Genomic DNA, 13,458 nt, shown 5'->3' on the forward strand with positions numbered 1-13,458 from the left:
TCAAAAATTTAATAAGGATATATATAAATTGTACAATAATAATTAAATAAAATGTTTCTAGGCACAATGAATCAATTTCAATTTTATAACCACCAAGTCCATTCCTAGCACAAAATCATCCCTTTTCCACATTTCAGAGTCGTCCTATCATCCCACATCAGAAGAGTTAAAGCCTGACACTTCTAATTTGTGCATGGGAAATGATAATCTTGGTTGGGTAAGTGAGACATAACCGTTAGCGGGTTGAGTGTGGCGAGCCCATTCTAAATTTATAGAACCGGCTCAAGGGAGCAGAAATGCTCCCAGTCCAACTGGTTTCATCGGCCAATCCAATCCAGTTTTTAAGACCATGGGCGGATGTATAAGATGTAATCATTTCAAAACTCTCATTTTTATCATTAATAAATATTTAAATATATAAAAAATAAAAAATAAAAAATAAAAAAATAATTAAATTATATAAATATTCAATCAATTACATAACTTTTTTTTTTTAAATATAAAGAATGAAGTTTAAATTCTACAAATTTATTTTCTAAGTAATTTAAATATTAAATCGATTATCTAATTTTTTTGCTATTGGAAAAAAATTAATAGCTAAAAAAAATTTAAAATAAAAATAAAAATAAAATCAATTATTTAATTTTTTTCTATTTTAAAAAATCAATTATCTAGTTTTTAACCCATAAAATCAACTATAGAAAAAAGAATTAAATTTTGCCTAATTTGTTAATTTTTTTTTTATTTATAAAAAGAGGCCTGCCTCGTAACATGAGGTGCGTCTTGGAAAAGAAAAGAAAAGAAAAGAAGAGAAAAAGAAAAGGAAGAAACAAATAGTCAACAGCAAATAGCAGTAAAATAAAATATTATCTAACGCTGAAAAAAAGACAAAAGAAAAGGGAAAAATGAAAAATGCAAAAAAAAAAAAATATAAAAACAATTCGGGAGAAGAGAAGGAATTAGAACTGGAGAGAAGAAAGACCGAAGAACAAAGAGGGAGTCGAGGACCATACCTGGAGTTCTCGTCGGAGCAACGGGAAGATACCGAAGCTTCCTATGCCGGAGTAACCCGCCGTCGACAGTCCACCGACTGTGAGTTAAGAGCTAGGGTTGTTTGTGTTTTTCTGCTGTTCTTCTAGAGAAATTGGATGACCCGGCATTATCAGCATGTATATAAAGCAGGTAACGATCTCTCTACAAACGTGTTTTGAGTATGTGTCCGTCTACAATTTATATGTAATTTTGAGTATTACCCGTAGTATTTGCTTTTCAGTTTTGTGGTTTTCTGATATTTGGGGTTCGAGTTCAGGTTATTATCGAGGGTTTTAAGAGCTACAGAGAGCAAATTGCTACTGAACCTTTCAGTTCAAAAGTTAATTGCGTAGGTAATGATTGTTCTTTACCCTTTGAATTTTCTCCTCCATCAAACAGTTGATAAGTAGTTCTGCCTTTTGGCATTTGGTTGTTTTAGTTACCTATGGATAGCTGTTAACATCTGCCCTGTTGCTTTTCTGTCTTGTACTCTTATTTTTAATATTCATCTGGCCACGTTTGACCGGGTTTCATTCATAGTAATGGTTCCAAGATACGTGTAGATGTATGAAATAAATCACAAGCTTACCTCCTTTACATTTTCACTTGAGTAAAAATGGTAATAGGTGAAGATAGTTTGAAGTACGTTCAATGGGATGTTGAATTATGTCAGCATGATTTAAGAGTGTAAATAGTTTTGTTTGCTTGGTTTTGTATATATTTTTTTGATAGTAAATAAGAGCTTGTATTAGAAATGCCTAGAAGTGGCGAAAACAGTACACACAAAGTATGCAAACATCGCTCAAGAAACTAAGCAAAAAGAAAGACAAAAAACCTTTGATGGACAAAGTATGATCCTTTAAACACCCTAGCCCCATTCACAAATCTATATGTATATCAGTAACTTGGTTTCATATTGAAGAATAGAAATGATTTCATGTTTTAGATGTTTGGAACCAATATTTATATTGATATAAATAAGAAATAGGAAATGAACTTTCCAAAAGCTAATAAGAAACAAGAGGTGAATAACTATACAAAAGCAAAATATGATTGGAGAGTGGGGAATGGAAGCAGGGAGCAGGATGTGTAATGGAAACCTTCTTTGACGTTTCTAAAATTATCTCTCGTCTACAAAACAAAAAAGTTTATAAAACTATCATTTCAATGTGAAAAGTTATTTATAACCAGAAAATGTTGAATCCAAGAACAAGTATATCAGACTGGGACCAATTCCTACTTGTTAAAATCAAATCCCTAGTATGTACTGAAAGGTTGCTTATTATTTCACATAGATGATATTTTACTTTGTATAATTTATATAGTAATATACAGGGTAAATTCTCTGTCTCTCACTATATCTATTTATCTACTTATCTATCATGTCTTAATATCCATTTGCAAAATCCTTTAAATCATAGATAATTATAAATGAAAGTACGTAAATTTATTTCATTCACATTGGTTGAGATCAATGGATTGGATCTAACAGTCAGAATATCATAATTTATTTATTTATTTATTTATTTTTTTTGATTTTGTTTTGAGTATTGTGACAGACAAGAATCACACAATGCAGGAATGAATTCTGCAGTTTTTAATGGCAAAGAAAGTAAATTAGAAAAGGAAAAAAAATGATGAAAAACACAATTAGTCACACAATGTACATGACAAGACAGACATGGTTTAACAATAGGGGTTATGGTATGGGGGAAGTAATTAGAGCCAACTTAACCAATATATAAAATTTCAAATTTAATGTATGGTGGCCCAAAAGCCAATCCGAAAACAACATAGAGAAAATCTATGTTCCATGGGTTTTGGGTATGGGTGTCGGATGTTGGTATGTGTCTTGGTATCCGATCCTTCGTATCCAAAAATCTTAAGGCATAAGAATTTGGTTGGAAAGGATCTAAATTATAGGTAGTACGACATTAATTATCATATTTTAGTTGAATGTTTAAACATTATTGCAGATTTCCTATTTATTTATAGATTTTTAATATATTAATTTTGATTTTTTATTATATTAATTAAATATTTTTATATGTTATTAATTATCATACATTTTTATTTAATGGAATGTTAAACATTATTGAAGATTTTGTTTAATTTTAGATTTTTTTTTTAATAGGATGTTAGAGAGAATATTTAAGAAATTAGATGCCAACATATTTGTTATTTACCATAAATGTTGAGAACTTCTAGGAAAATATATAGTTGATTTTGAGGGACCTTTATTAGTTGAAAACTTTCAAAATTCATATTTTTAATTGTTTAAATTAAAGCTAATTTATTTTAAATTTTATACAAATTAAGTTTTATTTTTTTAACATAATATAGTTCAACTTAACTATGTTTCTATGTAAATATATTTTCTTAAAATCTTGTTATTTTAAGTTGATAAATTAGTTTGAATAATTGAATTTAATATATTTTTTAAAAGTATGTGATTGAACTTCATTATACTAGGGAGACCTCTATGTTAGAATACTACTACATGGGAATACACAAATAAAGCATCTCATCACTTCATAAGGTTCAACTCCTCTCCTTTCAATAGAGTCTAATAAATGTTCGTTTCCTTGTTAGCCATACCCTTTTGTTTTAGACACCCAATTCTAATCGAGTTGAACAGACTTGAGATGAATGTCTTTAAAAGTAGTGGTATAGGATGCTCAAAAAGAGGAATGGTAATGAATTAGGCTCTGGAGAGTTTTTGAAGTCCTCCAGTTGTCCTAAAGAATCCTGCCATTTTGTTTTTGCCACACAATCCAAATCAAGGTGAGACAAGCTATTTGCCAAGGGACCTTGCATGTCCCAGTACTCCCTAATCCCTATGAGAGATGGTTAACATGTCACATATACTCCTTAGGGAAACCCAATCTAAATTGGCAAGATTAAATAATTTGTGCCATGACCCTTTGATGGACAATGTAGAAAAAGATGCTCAATCGTCTTTGCATTCTCCATTCACCAAATGCACTAGTCAGAACTAAGGGTTTTGCAAAGTCTTCTCAGTTGTAGCACGTCACCAGTGTTTACTTTCTTATGCGCCCCTAGCCAAACAAAGACCTTGACCTTAGATGGAGCTTTAGATTTGTAAAGAAATGTAGCTAGAGGAAAAGAAATTGGATTTGATAGATTGTGAAGAGTGAGGTTATGAGCTTCTTTAGGTTGTTCAACAAGCATGATAGTTTTGTGAAGAATTTGAATGCAACCTTCTTGGTTTTAATTTCCAAAAAAGGGGGGAGGGGCGGAGGATTTTAGGGATTTTAGACCAATTAGCTTGGTGGGTGGTTTGTATAAGTGGTTGGCCAAGGTGTTAACCAATAGGCTCAAAAAGTTGATAGGAAAAGTGATCTTAGAGGCCTAAAATGCTTTTGTGGAGGGAAGACAAATTTTGGATGCTTTACTTATTGCTAATGAAGCCACTAACTCGATTTTGAAAATGAATAATTGTGGTATTCTATGCAAACTTGATAGAAATTCTATGATCATGTAGATTGGACTTTTTTTGCTTTTGGTCTTGCATAAGATGGGTTTTAGTGAAAAGGGGATTAGGTGGTTGAAAAGGTGCATCTCTACAGTAAGCTTCTCTGTTTTGGTTAATGGTACCCCAACTAGTTTCTTTTAGAGTCCTAGAGGCTTAAGACAGGGGGATCCCCTTTCAACCTATTTATTTGTGGTGGCCATGGAGGTGCTCAGTTGTTTGATAAAAAGGGTAGTCAACGGAGGTTTTTTATGGGCTGCCAAGTGAGGGGTAAGGAGGGAGATGGGGTTAATATTTCCCATTTGTTGTTTACGGATGATACCTTAGTCTTTTGTGAAGCATCTGAGGATCAAATGACTTATTTAAGTTGATTGCATATGTGGTTTGAGGCTACATCAGGTTTGAAAATAAATTTCGATAAGGGTGAGTTAATTCTAGTGGGAGAGGTGAATGATATTGAAGATTTGGCTTCTGAGCTTGGTTGTAAGGTACGTGGGCTCCTTTTCTCTTATTTGGGCCTCTTGTTGGGTGCCCCATTTAAGTTTGTGGCGGTTTGGGATGGAGTGGAAGAGAGGTTTAAAAAAAGATTGGCCATGTGGAAGAGATAATATATCTACAAAGGAAGGAGAATTACCCTTATTCGAAGCACCTTGCCTAGTTTGGCCATTTATTTTATGTCTTTTTTATGTATCCTAAGGCTGGTTAGATTGAGATTGGAGTAGATTTAGAGAGACTTTCTTTGGGGAAGTGGGCCTCTTGAGTGGAAACTACATCTAGTGCGGGGGGATTCTGTTTGCCTAGACAAAAGGAAAGAGAGTTTGGGCATGAAGTGTCTTTCCACACTCAATAAGGCTTTTCTAAGCAAATAGAATTGGCATTTTGCTATTGAAAAGGGGGTCCTTTGGAATCGTGTTATCAAAGGGAAGTATGGGTAAGAAGAAGGGTGGTGTTCTAAGGAGACGAGGGAGGTATTTGGTATTGGTTTTTGGAAAGCCATAAGGAAGGAGGGGGTCTTGTGAGTAGTATTATCTCCTTCTTGGTGGGTAATGAGTGGAGGGTTAAGTTCTAGAAGGATAAGTGATATGAGATTGCTTCTTTGGGTAGCTCTTTCCCATCCTTATTTGCATTAGCAATTTCCAAGGATGTGTGGGTGGAGGATGTTTGGGATTCTTCTGTTTCAAGAGGGGGGTTGGAGCCCTTGCTTCTCTAGACCCCTCAATGATTGGGAGGTGGGAAGCATGGAGAGGTTTCTATCATGCTTGGATGGGTTGAGGGTGCATAGGGATGAAGAAGATAGGGTGCTTTGGATAAAGAAAAAGAATGAGAAGTTTATAGTGAAGTTGCTCTATATTGCTTTGGAGTCGGGGACATCAATTTTTTTTCCATGGAGCATCATATGGAAGGTGTGGGTACAACCTAAAGTCAGTTTCTTTGCTTGGGAGGCAACATTGGGAAAAGTTTTAACTTTGGATCAAATTCAGAAAAGAGCAAGGTCTTTGGCGAGTAGATGCTTTTTGTGACATATTGAGGAAGAATCCATGGACCGCCTTTTTGTCCATTGTGTAAAGACAAGGATCTTGTGGGAGTTGCTTTTTACTCTATTTAAGGTGTCTTGAGTGCCATCCTTGTCAATTAGAGAGGCACTCTTAGGTTGACATAGTTCGTTTCTTGGCAAGAAGTGGAGGAAGGTTTGGAGAGCGGGCCCCTTATGCTTATTTTGGACAATTTGGAAGGTAAGAAATAGAATCGCCTTCAATGGGGATGACCTTTCAATCCTAAGTCTAAAATGTTCTTTTGTTTGTCTTCTTTGGTCAGAAACAAAGTTGTTTATAAATGATGTTTATTTAACTCTTTTCAGTTTTCTTGATTGGATGAGCTCTTAGTGAGGGTGGTTTGGTTTAAGTCATTCTTGTTTTGTAGCTTTGGCTTTTGGTAAGTGTATACCTTCTATATAACGTGGGTCGCTCTTTTGGTGACCCTTATTAATATATATTCTTTCTCATCTATCAAAAAAAAAAAAAAAACTTTACCGTAAATAAGCTTGAAGAGGATAATGACTTAGCTCTTGTATTTGGGGTAAATGGAGATAAGTACATATGAGAGAGAGGACATGAGTCTTTTGATGTCCTTAATCTTCAAAATAGTGGGGTTACAACAAAAATTAAGGTTTCAAGAAAAAGGAGAGGTGCTAAGGATACTTGAGATCGAGAGATTTTTAGTCGTGACAACGCTGAAAAGATTGGGATATCATAAACATAGAGGTTTTTTTTTTTTATTGATAGGTAAACAAAGCAAATATATTAAAAGCGGTTCCAAAAGGCATACAAAGTACACACGAAGTATATAAATAGCAACAAAAAACAACCAAAAGAAAAGAGAGCCAACAAACCAACCCCTAAAATGCAAGATGGTGGCTTAAAGCCTAGAAAAACAAGAACTTAGACAACAACATGAAACACCTCACTATTACCACCATTGCTTAACCTTGTCGGAAAGACTAATCAAGAAGAAAACTACCTTAACCCAAAAGACCCAATCTAGATGATCACTTATAGACCACCTCCTTCCTATTGCTTCGGTTTTTCTCTTTTTTTTTGTTTGAACTGCAGTAATTAACCGAACATTCCAAATTTCAAAGCTCCTTGACTCAATGAGGTGTGGAAAGGAGCCTCTTCTTTGTAATCGAATCTCTACACCGTTTTCTGGATTCCAACTTCCTCAGAAGGGATGCGATTTCCTTCTCATTCCCGTTCACTGGCAAACCCAAAAACTTGCTAAACGAAATGAATTTTTCGGAAGAGGGTCCAGATAGGCTTTTTACTGTTGCCGGGCTGCTGCTAGGGCTTTTTAACCCTGGAGCCCCCTCCTCCCTCCTCACCACTCACGGTTGGCATCGCAAGCTTGTCAACCTTGGGTTGATTCTTTGTATCTTCCTCAACCATGTCCTCACCCGATAACACACGTAAAGGCCTGTAATTATCTTAAAAAAAAGTCTTGTCTTGCTTGCTCCAAGAAATCAAACTATTGGTCTTCCCCACAAAACACCCTGCGACAATGGGCAAAGAGAGCGTCGCCCCCCCCTCTCTCGTAGCCATTTGAAACTGAGAATTTATCGGTTGAGAATCTTGCCGCTTCCTCCAAAAGAGCCTCATCTGTTATCAGGAGACAGGGTGTTGAAGGTGAAGTTGTTGGTGCCCTAGCTCCATCATTGGGGCCCTCGTCTACACCACTGGGAGCAAAAAAAAGCCCTCTTTCCCTTTAAAGAGCCCTCCCAGGACAAATCTTCTTGGCCCAAACTAACCTAGCCCACCTCCAATGGCCCACTCTCTAAAAACTTCACCACTTGGCCTTCGTTGCATTGGGCCTCCATTTTGCCACGACCTAGAGGAATGTGGGCTCCAATTGAAGATTCAAGGCCCAAAGAAGCTTTGCCAGAAATAGCCTTATGTGGAGCCTCATCTCCACTTTGATCCCCTCTCTCTTGGGCTGCAGCAAAGCCAACCCTTGAAGAAAGACCAGCTGCGGGCTGGTCCTTCAAAGTTTCGGGCCCAAGAACATTTAAAATACCTTTAGTTGGGCGAGAATCATGGTCCAGGTTAGTTCCCCAATCACAAATCCTCAGCCCCAAAAAAAAAAAAAAAAAAAAAAAAAAATTCTTACCTTATTACCTACCACAAGGTGAACGTGTCAAGAAAAATCTTGAAAAACATGTGCGATGGCTTTCCAAGGACTTCGATGTGACTATCTAATCATAATGTTGGCATTTCAAACCATTAGTATGTGCCTCATAAATGCTCAAATGACTTGATGCAAAGAGCTAAAACTTCCCTAGGATACCTCTAAAGCCATTTCCCTAAGAGGGCTCATTCCTCAAAAAAATCTTCCAAAACCCTAATCCCCTAACTTCCTTAAGCTTGCAAACTAGGCCCTAACTAATGAGGTAATCTCTTTTACCTTCCCAAACTTGACTAAAGACAATCCCCTTGCAATTTCTAAATCTTAGGTTCCACCAAATGATGAATCTTGAAAAGAGAGGAAATAGCTAGAAATATGAGACACACATGATTAAATTAAAATTATCTTCCCACTAATGGAAAAAAAGATTTTTTCCATCCATTTAATCTCTGTGAGATTTTGTCAATCACTTGGTCATAAAACATGCTTGCTTTCAAGCTCCCCCTTAAAGGAAGACCTGGGTTGGTTGGAGACCAATAAAAGAATTTGCAAATGAGCATTAAAGCCAACCTAGTGATATGACTCTCTCATATTAATACCAGAGGGAGTACTTTTGTCTAAATTGATTTTGAGTCTTGATATTTGCCTAAAAACCAACAAGATCAATATTAGGTTTAGTAAATATTCCATACAAGCTTTAGAAAATAGATGGTATCATTTGTAAATTACAAATGAGACACTCTACTCTTATTGTTGCCCATCAAGAAGCTTTCTAATGAATTGCTCTTCTTTGCTCTCAGCATCATCTTACTTTAGAAATCAGTTGCAATGGTGCAAAGGAATGGAGAGAGTAGATCTCCTTGTCTTAAGATTCTAGTTGCTTTAATCTACTCTTTGGTGCTTCCATTCTGTATTATTGTAAAACTTGTTGAGGACAAGCAACCCATCAGCCAATACCTCCATCTTGCACTAAACCCCTTCTTTCAAGTGCATGGCCCAAAATATCCTAATTCACATGATCCCAAGCCTTCCTAAAATCAAATTTGAAGACAATCCCTTCCTTTGAACATTTTTTCTCATCCACTATTTCATTGACTATCGAGATTGCATTCAAAATTTGTCTTCCTTCAACATAAGATTCCTAGGAACTATAAATGGTTTCATAAAGGACTCTTCAGAGATGCCTTGATAAAACTTTAGCAATGATCTTACATAGGTTAGTGATCAAATTTATAGGTTTGAAATGTGAGATCTTATCGGTTTGACTTTTTTTCCGCAGAAGAGCAATGAAGGGAGCATTTGTAGTTTGATTTATTACCCCATTATTGTGAAACTCCTAGAATACCCTTAGTAAATCCTCCTTAATCACATCCCAATTCTCTTGAAACACCACTATGGTGAAACGTTCAAGCCCATGAGCCTTTTCCTTATCTAACTAAAAGAGGACTTAGTAAATCTCCTCTTTGGAAAAGGGGCAGTTCAATTGTACAACACTTTGTGCTGAGATCAAAGTCCAATCCAATCCTTCTTACCTCTAAGAATCTCTAGATGGATTGGAGTATAACTTCCCAAAAAGTGTATAATCTCCTCTCGTAGAACTATCCAAAATTGTCCTTTCTTCATTAGCCAAAGATATATATTTTTTTTTGTTTGATAGACAACAAGATTATGTATTAAGAACCGCCAAAAGAGAGGGGGCGCGCCTTGTATATATAGGCAGTATACACGGAAACAACCCAAGGCACACCTCAAACAAAGATGGTATACACTAACAAACAAAACAAAGTAAAGCCAACCACAATAAAGAGTATCTAGGCAATTCAACATAGAGGGGAGCTTCAACTCCAAAGAATCCCTAGACCACTCAAAAAGTGTCCGAATGAAGAGATTCTTTAATCTTTGGTTGGAAAGCTCTTCATTTTTGAAGGTCCTTTGATTGCGCTCTTTCCAAATACACCAAAACAAGCAAATGGGAGCTAAATGCCAAACTATTTTTTTTTTTCTTTTGAAACCCCTCAACTTTCCATTGTAGAAGGAGATTTCTCATTGAGTCTAAAATTAGCCAAACCAATTGAAAAAGGGCTAACAAAAAGGTCTATAGCTCTCTTGTCTTGGCACAATGAATCAAAATGTGAGTGGCTGATTCTTCACTATCTTTACAAAGATTACATTTGTTGACCATTTGCCATCCACTCTTCATTAAACTATTTACGGTTAAGATCTTCCCCCAAATAGCTTCCCAAGCAAAAAAACAAGTTTTGAGAGGATCATGAGTTCCCCAAATCTCTTTGCTAGGAAAAACTACATTATTCTCCATCCTTAGGGAACAATAATAAGACTTGACACTGAAGATTCCCTTTCTATCTTCTTTCCAACATATCACCTTCTTGCACTTTTAACAGGTAAAGAAATCCTAAAAAGCAAGTCACCTCCTCTACCTCCCAATCTTGGAAGGGTCTTCTAAATTGGACCTCCCAACATCCCCCTTTGTATTATTCTCTTTTCCATAAATATGCAATTGTAACATTTTTGTGGGATGCTATCCTAAAAAGAGTAAGGTTAAACATTTTTCAACTTGAAGTCCCCTGCCCAAATGTCCCACCAAAAACTTGTACGACTACTATTTCTTATGTGGATAGAAGTTTTGACATTGAACCCACCCTCTTCTAATATCCCTACAAAGGCTTATCCCAAAGGAATCCCTCCTCCTTCTAGTAGTCCAACCCCCCTCCATCTCCCCAAAATTTTCACAAATGATCTTCCTGCACAAACTCTCATGCTTAATAGAGAACCTCCATAAACATTTACCTAGCAAGGTTTGATTGAGACTGTCTAGTCTTCTTAGCCTCAACCCTCTAAAATTTTCATTCGTGCACGCATCTGACCATTTTACCAAGTGGATCTTTTCCTATCTCCCAAATCTCCCCACAAAAGTCTCTTTGAATTTCTCTCTAATCTAATTCTCATTTTTCTAAAAATTACAAAGAGAGACATAATAGATAGGGAGATTTGAAAGAGTGCTCTTAATAAGGACTAGTCTTCCTCCTTTGGATAGGTATTGTTTTTTCCAAGCAGTTGATTTCCTTTTAAATCTCTCCTCAATTGAGTCCCATACACCACAAAACTTATTAGGGGCCTCAAGGGGTAAACCTAGATAAGAAGTAGGGAACTTTCCTACTTTGCATCCAAAAAGAGAAGTTGCTCTATTTACATCCTCCATATTCCCTATTGGAATAATTTCACTCTTTTGCAAATTTATTTTTAAGCCTGACACCAATTTGAAACAAATGAGAATCCATTTCCAAATTTTTAGCTGCTTTACATCATCCTTGCAAAAAAGAAGGGTATCATCGGTGAACAAAAGGTGTGAAACTTGAGTTTCTTCTTCCCCGTTACCCTCAATCTTGAAGCCCTTAATGAACCCTCCTTGTTTGGTCTTTGCAATTAGGTTGCTGAGGGCTTCCATTACCAATATGAAGAGATAGGGTGAAAGAGGGTCCCCTTGCCTCAATCCTTTAAAGACCGGGAAAAAATTTGTGGGCTGCCATTAACAAGAATTGATGATAATTCAAGGGAAGAGGTTAGCGCAGAATTGGAGGATTGGGTGTTGTGGAAAAAGACAAAAAATGGGATTTTTTCAGTTAAGTCCCTTTACAGTGCAGTAGAGCTGGGAAATGCAGTCCAGTTTTTTAGGAACATCATTTGGAGTCCTTATGTTCCTCCCAAAGTGGGTTTTTTTTTTGCTTGGGAAGCCTCGAAGGGGAAAGTTTTAACATTGGATCAGCTAAAGAAGAGGGGCTAGACCCTAGCTAATAGATGTTACTTTTGTCTCATTGAAGAGGAGTCTACTAATCACATTTTAATCCACTATACAAAGACTAGGGTTTTGTGGGAGTTATTATTTGCTCTTTTTGGTGTGATTTGGGTTCTCCCTTGCTCGGTAAGGGAGGCGCTTCTTGGTTGGTATCCTTTGTTGGCAAGAAATGCAAAAAAGCTTGGAAGCTGGCTCCTTTATGTCTTTTTTGGACGGTGTGGAAGGAAAGAAACATGATAGCTTTTGACAATGAAGAGTTTTTGGTCTTGGACGAAGTTGTATATAGATATTGGACCTTTACCTTTAATCGATTTTTTTGATTAGTTGGGGTCTAGGTGAGGGCGAGTGAGGTTTTTTGCATCCCCTCTTTTTTTGTTCTTCTTTGCCTTATGATGCCTACTGTATACTTCCTGTATACCTTGGGATATCCTATGGGCTTCCTTTTTCTACATTTATTTATTTTATTCTGATTTTACCTATAAAAAAAAAATAAAAATTGTCATTTTCATAGAGGAAATGCAAAAGTGGATCCACTGTCTCCATTTGGGGTTGAAACCCATTTTTTCTAAGACTAAAAGGAGGAACTTCTAGCTTACATGATCGTAAGCCTTTTTAATATCCAATTTGCAAACTAAGCGCTTGCATTGGAATTATGTTTCGTTGAATCAATCGCCTCATTTGCAATCAAAGTAGTATCTCTGTCTACCCCCCACAAAAGCATTTTGACTATTTGACACCACCTTGCCAATCACCCTTTTTAATCTATTAGCTAGGACTTTTGCAAGAAGTTTATAAAGGCTCCCCAGCAAGCTGATTGGTCTAAAGTCCTTCACATCACTTGCCCCTCCTTTCTTAGGGATGAAAACTAAAAATGTTGCATTAAGGCTATGAGTCAGGGAATTTTGCATATGAAACTCCTCAAATAGTTGCATCACTTCTCTGCCCACTATAGGCCAACAAGATTTCCAAAAAGCCAAAGATTTGATGAGCTTCCTGGTTTGCCTACCATTTGCCACCCTATGGAAATGCTTTAAGTTGTAGTCCCCTTTAATCACTCATCTCATCCTTGCCTTTTGGCTCTAATGCACGTCTTCCTTTAATAAAAAAAATCCTCCAACTCCCCCTTCCTTAAGGCCCTTAACACCGAAAGCTCAGGAGACATATTCCTTTTTTTCTCACTCGCATCAATGCTAGCAATATTAGTAAGAATATTATTCTTCTTCTTCTCTTCAAAAGACACTATTTCATTCTTTCAGTTTTGATTTAATAAATTGTAGCTTCTTCATAAATTTATGACCTTCCCACCATTTAGTTTAAAACTCTCTCCATTGAAAGCTAAATCTTTCCTTCAGATTTAGGTGGAACAACCACATGTTTTTAAACCTAAGAAGGGTTGGCCCCCATTTAAATGTGTTGGTGTCTAAGGCGATCGGGCAATTATTAG

The 13,458-nt window shown here is 36.3% G+C and overlaps 1 protein-coding gene across 1 annotated transcript in view; it reads left to right on the top strand.

The window, feature by feature from the left end:
• Nucleotides 1-953: 953 nt before the first annotated feature.
• The window catches only part of LOC117912368 (structural maintenance of chromosomes protein 3-like), a 51,633-nt gene continuing 39,128 nt past the window's right edge, over nt 954-13,458 (top strand). The window contains 2 exon segments of the mRNA XM_034826926.1: nt 954-1,182; nt 1,310-1,385. Coding sequence (XP_034682817.1) covers nt 1,168-1,182; nt 1,310-1,385 — 91 coding nt within the window. The 5' untranslated portion in view covers nt 954-1,167.

This window comes from Vitis riparia, chromosome 4 (genome assembly GCF_004353265.1).
Source record: "Vitis riparia cultivar Riparia Gloire de Montpellier isolate 1030 chromosome 4, EGFV_Vit.rip_1.0, whole genome shotgun sequence".
Taxonomy (NCBI): Eukaryota; Viridiplantae; Streptophyta; class Magnoliopsida; order Vitales; family Vitaceae; genus Vitis; species Vitis riparia.